Here is a 9,992-nt window from a genome sequence, read left to right on the forward strand (position 1 = left end):
AACTGCATAGTGAGACCCTGTCTCAAAAAGACAAAAAAGGATAATACATATAGCAGCATTAGTCACAAAAGCCAACAGGTAGCTGCAATACAAGCTTCCGTCAACAGATGAGTAGATAAATAAAATGGGATGCATACACACAATATTCTATCTTAAAGATGAAGTTCTGGCATATGCTACAACATGAATAAACCCTGATGACATTATGGTAAGTGAAAACAGTCAGTCACAAAAAGACAAATACCATATGATTACACTCCTGTGATGCACATAACCAAATTCAAGGACAGAAAGTAGAATGGTGGCAGCAAGGAGATGAGGAGAGGGAGGAATGGGAAGTTAGTGTTTAATGGTACAGAGTTTCGTTTACAACATGAAAAACCTGAGTGTATGAGAGCTAACTGTTGTGTCAGCTTCAGTTAAAAGAAAACACAGTTCTAGCTGAGTGGCTTAGCACGGTTCTGGGTGTGACTGAATGGACTGAGGGAAGACAGAAGACCCACCCTAAGTGTGAGTGGCACCAACAAATAGGCTTGTCACCTGACAAGAATAAAAAGAGAAGGAATTCTTGCTTCTGTTTTCTTGGAAGAGCTTGTTTTCACCTTCACCTTGAAAGTCCATTTCCTGGCTTCCAGTGCAGACCCTTCAGCTTTGCAGTACACACTCTTCAGCCTTCTAGTATAGAGTCTGGCCTTCCAGTACAGACCCCCAGCTTCCTCAAAAGGAGTCGCATGGAACTGACTCTACAGTGAGCTCCAGGCCTTCGGCTTTGCCTGGGTCCTTTGGACAGAGACAGCCCTTTTGCACTCTTCCACACCTGACTCTGCACATGGCATTGTAAGCCTACCTTGTACATTTATAGGTATATCTTGTATTAAATCTGTTTTTCTAGTGAGCACTGACTGAAAAAGGGTGAACGGCGGTAATGGGTGCCCACAGTGTGAATGCACTTACTGCTGCAGATCTGTACTGTTAGAAATTGTTAAACTATACACTGACACTATGTGCATTTTGCCATATTTTAAAATGTAATTCATTTATTTTTTAAAGAAAAAATGAAAAGCATCATAACTAAGCAGAGCTTAGTTATCCTAAGAATGTAAAGTTAGCGGAACATTTGAATCAATGTAATTACATCAAGAAATTAAAAGAGAAAACCCGTAAGAACATCTCAATAGATACAGAAAAAGCACTTGACAAAAACCCAACCTCTACTTTTGATAAAAACTCTCAACAAACTAGGCACAGAAGACAAATTCCTCAACCTGATTTAAAAATTAAAAACTAAGCTAACATCATGCATAGAGGAGAAAAACTAAGTATTTTCCACCTAAGATCAAGAGTGAGGAAAGGATTTCACTCTCATCATTTCTAGTAGACATTACATTGGAGGTCTTATGTCTGGCGGACTGAGCAACTTCCTTGAAGATAACGAAGAATTTTACCAGTAAAGTATTAATGTAGCAACCAGTGTAAATTCCTATCATTTTGTTTTGAGGTCATGTATTGTCTTTGTTGTTTTTGCGTTGTTGTGATTCTGTCTTTAATGTTGTTTTGTTAGTTTTTTTTAATTTTCAAAAGTACCACAATAATAATAAAAACATTACACTGGAGATTCTAGTCCACGAAATAGGATGAAAAAGAAATGAAAAATATCCAGATTGAATATGAAGAAGTAAAACTATTAGCAGAGGGCAGCACTATTTATATAAACAATTCAATGAAATATATAAAAAAGCTACTCAAAATTCAAATGTATTTCTATGTTAGCACTATCAGAAGCTGAGATTTTTAAAATATCATATATAAGAATACCAAAACGTATGAAGCACACAGGGCTAAATCTGAAAAAAAAAAGATGTGTAGAAAGATACTAAAAACTGGAAAATAGGGGTTGGGGATTTAGCTCAGCGGCACAGCACCTGCCTGGCAAGCACAATGTCATGAGTTCGATTCCCAGTACCGGAAAAAAACCAAAAAAATAAAAAATAAAAACTGGAAAATACAAAATATTACTGAGATAAACTTAAGAGTCCTCATAAATGCAGAAATATGCCATGTTCACAAGGGAGAAGACTCAATATTGTTATCAACTATCTCCAAATTGATCTACAGATTCAGTGAAATTCCAATAAAAATTCCAACAGTCTTTGGTACAAAAAACTAATTTTAAAATAATGCAAAGGACTTAGGATAACCAAAATAACTTTAAAAAGAACAACACTGCTGATATGAAGACTGGAGTAGCCACACAGTATAATAGTAGCATTAAGATAAAGGAACAAAACAAAGACTACAGAAACAGAGCCACACCGATATGGATAACTGGTTGTTTGTTTGTTTGGTACTAGAGATTGAATTCAGAGTTCTTGCACTGAGCTACACCTCAGCTCCTTCCCCTTTTAAAGAAATCTTTTGAGACAAGTCTTGCTAAATTGACCAGGCTGGCCTCAATCTTGTGATCCTCCTGCCTCAGCCTTCCAAACAGCTAGGATTACAGGTGTGCCCACCTTGGACAACTGATTTTCTTTTCTTTCTCTTCTTTTTTTCTGAGTGCCTATTAGTTTCTCTAAACATTGGGTTTCAATGTGTATATTTTGAGCATATCCATCCCCTGTTATTCTGTATACCCAATTGCCCTGGTTGCCTTTCCCTGGTCTGATAACAGTCTCCCTTCTTCTTTCATGTCATCTCTTTTAGATTCCACATATTAGGGAAAACATGAGACACTTCTCTTTCTGAGTCTGGCTTATTTTATTTAACATGATGACATCCCAACCCATCCATTTTCCTGCAAATGACAAAATTTCATTCTTCTTTATAATTGAGTAATACTTCATTGTTTATATAATATCTGCCACATTTTTTGTATCCATTCATCTGCTGGTGGGTAACTAGGCTGGCTCCTTATCTTGGCTATTGTGAATTGTGCCACAATAACATGAGTATGCTAACTTTAATTCCTTCGAGTATACACCAAGGAATGATACAGCGAGATCAAATGGTAGTCCTACTTTTAGTTTTGAGGATTCTGCATATCGATTTTCACAGTGGTTGTACTAGTTTACATTCCCACCAACATTTGCTCCATTTTAGGAGCAAAAGTCAACAAAGAAAATCGCACCAAATTTAGAAGCTTCTTCATAGCAAAGGAAACAACAGAGTAAAGAAATAACTTACAGAATGAGGAAAAAGATTTTTGCTACCTACTCTTCTGGTAGAGGGTTAACATCTAGAATATATAGAGAATTCAAAAAAAATTAATCTCCAAAACAAATAACTCAATCAAAACATGAGCCAATTAACTGAATAGATACTCCTCAAAAGAACAAATGGCCAAAAGGTATATGAAAAAATGTCCAGCATTTTTAGCCATCACAGCAATGAAAATCAAAACTACACTGAGATTCCCTCTCACCACAGTCAGAATGGCTACCATCATCAAGAAAACAAAAACCAATACATGCTAGTAAGGATGTGGGGGAAATGGAATCCTCCTACATTACCGGTGGGAATGTAGACTAGTGTATAACCACTATGAAAATCCACATGGATTCCTCAAAAAACTGAAAATAGAAATCGTATCATTTGATCCAGCTATGTCACTCCTGGGTATATTCTCAAAGAATTAAAGACACTGTAATACTGATACATGCATACTCATGATTATAGTGGACCAATTCACAATAGCTAAGCTGTGGAACCAGCCTGGTTACCCATCAACAGAAAATGATGATGGGCATGGTATATACAATGGAATATTTGATGAAATACAATGGAATATATGATGAAAACATGGTATATACAATGGAATATTTTTCAGCTTAAAGGAGAAAAAAATCATTTCATTTGCAGAAAAATAAATGGAACTGAAGACAATGTTAAGTGAAATAAGCTACATTTACAAAGTTAAATACCTCATGTTTTCTTATGTGAAAAACCTAAAATATAAATAAATGAATAAATAAAATAGAGGAGACATGACAGAAAACTAGAATGTAGATTCTTGGAAATGGGGCAGGAATCAGTGGGGGTGGGGAGAAAACGGACAGTAAGCAAGAATTGAAAATGATCAAGATATGTTTATGCATGTACCAATTCCTCAAAATGAACCTCATTATTCTGTATTGCAAGCATGCACTAATAAAAATAAATATAGAAAAAATACCAGTTTGGCAATTTCTAAAAGTTAAACATATATTTACCATAGCCATTGCATTCTTAGGCACTTATCAAACAGAAGAGAACACATACGACCATAAAAAAGACCTACACAGAAATATTCCTAACAGCTTCAACAGGTGAATGGGTCAATTGTACCATATTCACCCAATGGAATACTACAGAGCACAGAAGCAACTACTGAGAGACATAACATCAAGGAATTTCAAAATAATCATGCAGTGTAAAACCCAGACCAAAATACAGTACATACTGTATCAGACTATTCATCTAAAATAGTAGAAAATTCAAACTCAACTACAGTGACAAAAAGCAGAGCAGGGGTGCAGTGATGTGGGGACTCGTGGGAGGGAAGGATTGTCAGCAGGTACTGAGATGATGGATATGTTCGCTACTTTGATTGAGATGATGGTCTGGGGTGTTCACTTATGTATGTGCAGCTTGTTATGTCAATTATACCTCAATAAAATTATTTCAAACAAGCTTCAGTGGTTGAATTGATATTTTTTAAAAAAGAGTAGTCCATTCATTCTATGTATCCTAAATTCTAAGAATCACATGGAACTACCAAAGGCTTCACTCCTGGATTACGTTTTTCCTGGAAAAAAATGCTGGTAGCATCTACCAAAAATGACTATAAAAAGTAGCGATGCTTATATAAAGCCCCATAGTATTTCCACTTAAGAATGATGTGTTTTATCCTTTTCAATAATGAAATCTATGTAACTGATATTTCTTTATATTCTGGCAACTTAAATATTTCTAATGATTACTATGTTATTATTTGTGTTCTTCTCCCTAGGTTCTAACTTCCCACTATTTTACCATGATTTCACATCTATGTTTTTGTTTATCAGACAAAGCTAACCATTATTTGTGTTTCTTATTATTCTTTATATATATTTCACATATCATAAAACTGATACTTTTAAAGTGTATTTTCAGTCACATTTTAGTATACTCATAAGACTGTGCAACCATCACCATTATCTATTTTTTTTTTGTTTTTGTTTTTTTGGTTTTGGTTTTTTTTCTGGTACCGGGAATCAAACTCATGACCTTGCTCTTGCCAGGCAGGCGCCATGCCGCTGAGCTAAATCCCCAGCCCCTATCTAATTTTTTTAAACCAGGAGTCGAACTCATGACCTTGAACTTGCCAGGCAGGCACTGTGCCACTAAGCTATATCCCCAGCTCCATTATCTAATTCTAGAACACTTTCACCACCTCCTCAAAATATTCAGCACCCATTACCAGTTGCTCTCTATCACCCCAGCCCTTGACAACCACTAATTTACTTATAGTCTACATGTATTTGCCTTTCTGGACACTTAGATAATATAGTGACCTTCTAAGGAAATGAAAATCAAAGGACAAAGAGATACCATTTTACAACCTTCAGGATGGCTATAATAAAAAGCTAAACAACATAAGTGCTGGCAAGATTATAGAGAAATTGCACATAGACAATATATGACCTTCTGATTTTGGATTCTTTGATGTAGCGTAATGTTTTCAAGGTTCATCCATGTTGTAATACACTCCAGTACTTAATTCCTTCTTATGGCAAACAACACTCTACTATATGGAAATACCATTTGGTTTATCCATTCATCAACTGTTGGACATTTGGATCATTTCTGTGTTTGGACATTATAAATAACGCTGCTATGAACATTTGTGTACACTTTTTGTACAGGCATATGTTCTCAACTCTTGCAAAGATTCCTAACAGTGGATTTTCTGGGTCATATAAAAGCTATGTTTAACTTTTTAAAAATGTATCAGTCTTCCCACCAGCAATGTATGACAGTTCCAATTTCTCCACAACTTTGCCAACACTTATTGTTGTTTAGTTTTTTTATTATAGCCATCCTGAAGGATATAAAATGTATCTCTTTGTCCTTTGATTTTCATTCTGTTAATGACTGACAATGCTGAATATCTTTTCATGTGCCTATTAGTCTACTTTAAATGTGTGCTTTTATTAAATTATCTACACCAACTCCTTTTAGAAAGTTATAAATTATCAATAAATAATAAATGTTGCAGGGTGTGGTCATGTACACTTTAAATCCCAGCACTCTGGGAGGCTGAAGCAGGAGGATCACAAGTTCAAAGCCAATCTGGGTGACTTAGTGACTTAACAAAACTCCATCTCAAAATCAAAAAGGAGCTGAGGATCGAGTTCAATGTGAAGACCTTGGGTTCATTCTCTAGCAGTGCAAAATGATGATGATGATGATGACGATGATGATAAAGGTTAATATTTCTTTCCCAAAGTTACACTGCACCTGAGTAATGAGTTCTAAGCTATCAAAGCTTTTTCATGGTTTCAGAAATAAATTCCTAAAAACAAAAAATAACACTAGCTAAGTGCTTTTTTCATTTCATAAATAGGAATTAAGAGGGCACCCTACTATTAAGAATATTCCACAGGAATCCCTTTACAATCCAAGCTACAAATTGTTCAAAGCAAAATGAAATAATATTCATTTTTTTTCAGTACTAGGGATTGAACCCAGGGAGCACTGAGCTATCTCTCCAGTCCATTTCCAGTACTTTCTTATCTTGACACAGGGTCATGCTAATTTGCCCGGGATTATCTCTAACTTCAGATCCTCTTGCCTCATCCTCCCAAGGAGGTGGGATTATAGGTGTGCACCACCATACCTGACCATTCATATTTTAAAATACCAAACATATCATAACAAGTTGATTTTTACTTTCTTTTCTTTTTTTTGGTACCAGGAATCGAACTCAGGACCTTGCACTTGCCAGGCAGGCGCTTGTGCCACTGAGCTATATCCCGGGCCCTGATTTTTACTTTCAAAATATGTGAGGTTCATACCATCATAGAAAAAGAGCTTACCATCGTCAATGGCATTTTTGATGGCACGAAGTCCATCTCTTATGGCATCCTTGATTAGTGTGAGAGTATGCTTATTTGGTCCCTTGATCAGCAAGGTGACAGAGCGAGGGTTAACACAACCCTCTATAAAAGTAAACTTTTCTTCACCCTAAAGGATAACATGCAAAGACACAACTTTAGAGCTGCAGATAAGGCTCACTAGTAGAATGTTTGCCTATATGCATGAGGTCCTGGACTTGATCCTTGGTGGTACAAAAAAAAAACCCATAACTTTAATATTTAATGTTATAAAATAAAGACCTAGACCTAGTTTATATTATAACCCAATCTTTTTTTTTTTTTTTTTTGGGTTTTTGGTTTTTCTCTGGTACCGAGAACCGAACTCATGACCTTGCGCTGCCAGGCAGGCGCTTTGCCACTGAGCTAAATCCCCAGCCCCTATAACCCAATCTTGATGTGAATTTTTCTTATCAAACATAACTAAGTATATGTTTAAAAGTAGTTAAGTTAGCAGGCTGGGGATTTAGTTCAGTGGCACAGCACCTGCCTGGCAAGCGCAAGGTCGTGAGTTCAATCCCTGGTACCAGAAAAAAAACAACAACAAAAACAAAAAAAGAAAAAAAGTAGTTAAGTTATATGTGAATTCTTAATATTTAGATAAATAAATTATAAAATCTGTCCTGTGGGTTAGTCAGATCTGCAAATACAAAATATGAATTAAAAGGTTACTGTTTTTTGAAAAAGGCTTAGTGTTCATATTATAACCACTATTCACAGAAGTACTCACTAATGTATATTCAAATACAAGACCAGCGTATCCCAAACAATCCATATCGAGGTCGTCAAGAGAATTCACAGCTATTCCACCGCAAGCAAGAGTGAGTCTGAAATAACATATACACCACTATAGCTTTTGTTATGAAAAACACAGATGTTAATCTCTTACAGATAAAAAAATTAACATATAGGACTGCATTGTTATTGTATATATTTATTAGGTACAACATGGCATTTAGTGGAATGGCTAAATTGAACTAATTAACATTTATATTACTGCTCATATCTATCATTCTTGTAGTGAGAACACTTAAATCTACTCTCAGCTTTTTTCAATGATATAATACATTGTTATTAATTATAGTCACCATGTTATACAATGGACCCTTGAACTTGTTTATTCCTATGCAAAAGAAATTTTGTATCCTTTGAATATCTCCTAAACTCCTCAACCTCCCCACTGTCTCAGCTCCTGGTAACTGTAATTCACCCATCTACTTCTAGGAGTGCAACACTCTTAGATTCCATACATAGGTGAGATCATGCAGCATTATATTGTTTTTAAAATATGTTTGAAAGGAAGAAAAACTTTCTGATACTTCATCAAAATTCTGAAATAGGTTAATAACCTGGATTTTTGGCAATTTAATTATATACTGACATTAAGAACAAAATTTGAAATTTGTACACTATTTTTTGCTCACCAACATTTACTAGTAAGCTAAAAGGAATACACATGAGAAAATTTCAATTTAATCTGTTAAAAATCTCAGGATACATAATTTGCAAGCTTACCTTTCCATATTTCTTCTTTTTGCTCTGCGAAGAGCTACTATTCCATGTTTTGCGAGTGTATCTAAGGAAAATGGATCAATTCCCTACAATCAAATTAACATAAAAATTATAAACACGTCTTCTGTCTTTCAGTTTTTTGTTTTTGCTCTTCTTTGGACTGAACACATACCAGGCAGGTGTTCTACCGTTGAGCCACAACCTTAGCCATAAATATATTTTAAAGTAATATTTCTCAAGCTTATGGTCTCAGCACTACTATATATGCTTAAAAATTAAGATCCCAGCCAGGCACAGTGGCACTCGCCTGTAATCCCAGCACTCAGGAGTCTGAGGCAGGAAGATCTTTGCGAGTTCGAGGCCAGCCTGGGCTACAAAATGAACTCAAGGCCAGTCTGTACTGCATAGGGAGACCCTGTCTCAAAAAGAAAAAAAAATTAAGACCCCCCAAAAGAGCTTTTGTTTGTGTGAGTTGTATCTATATTTATCATATCATAGATTAAAACTGGGAAGATTTTAAAATTTTAATGCATTTAAAGTAATAATAAACCCATTTTATATTAACAAATATTGCTTTTTAATGAAAATTTACTATACTTTCTGAAAATATATTTATACGAGAGTGCTGTATAATTTTGTGCATCTCTTTTTTTTTTTTTTTTTTGCTTTTTTTCCTGTACCAGAAATCGAACTCATAACCTCATGCTTGCCAGGCAGGCGCTGTGCCACCAAGCTAAATCCCCAGCCCCTTGTGCATCTCTTTAGTGTCTTTCTAAACAGAAAACAGTTAAGGCTCTTATGTACAGTTCTCCACTCAATTTGATATGGTATGGTATTTTGGTTCAGTTATAGTAGAAAATCTGCCCTCATGTAGATAAATACGGGAAAGGGAGGAATATTTTAATAGCTTTCTCAGAAAACTGTGGATATGCTTCTCTCATAGTATGTTTACACCAAAACTCAGCAAGTAATACATAGCTTCTCAATGGTTATTCTCAGTGTGGAATATTGAGCCATATCAATGAACTTTGCAGACTCTCTCACATTAAAATCCATTGGTCTTATAATTAAATAGATTATTTATCCATGCATAATTTTAAAATCATGCACTTATCAGTCCTTCACAAAATATTGGTTCAGTGAGTTAGGCTCAAATATTACATCTGCAGCAAATACTCTCAGGTATTTTGCTTGAAGTGATAAGATTGATTTATTCGTTTTTCAGAACAACCTACCAAATACCCAAACATAAATAACCATAATTTGTCTGTCAGTCATACTTTCAAGTAAAAATGGCTTTCCATGAAAAAAGTGGTTAAAAAAGAAAAGCCAAGCATAGTGGCGCACACCTGTAGTCCCAGCACTCAGGAG

At 35.3% G+C, this 9,992-nt stretch overlaps 1 protein-coding gene across 2 annotated transcripts in view; it reads right to left on the reverse strand.

Annotated features, from left to right (window-relative positions):
- Positions 1-9,992, reverse strand: part of Cct6b (chaperonin containing TCP1, subunit 6B (zeta 2)) — a 69,910-nt gene that overhangs the window by 8,656 nt on the left and 51,262 nt on the right. For both annotated transcript variants that reach the window (XM_013503402.1, XM_005402850.2), the window contains exons 8-10: positions 8,625-8,707; positions 7,840-7,936; positions 7,053-7,200 (exon numbers count right to left, since the gene is read on the reverse strand). In XM_013503402.1, the coding sequence (XP_013358856.1) occupies positions 7,053-7,200; positions 7,840-7,936; positions 8,625-8,707 (328 nt within the window). The remainder of the gene's footprint in view (positions 1-7,052; positions 7,201-7,839; positions 7,937-8,624; positions 8,708-9,992) is intronic.

Source organism: Chinchilla lanigera, unplaced genomic scaffold, assembly GCF_000276665.1.
Source record: "Chinchilla lanigera isolate Chin_1 unplaced genomic scaffold, ChiLan1.0 scaffold00080, whole genome shotgun sequence".
NCBI classification, from domain to species: domain Eukaryota; kingdom Metazoa; phylum Chordata; class Mammalia; order Rodentia; family Chinchillidae; genus Chinchilla; species Chinchilla lanigera.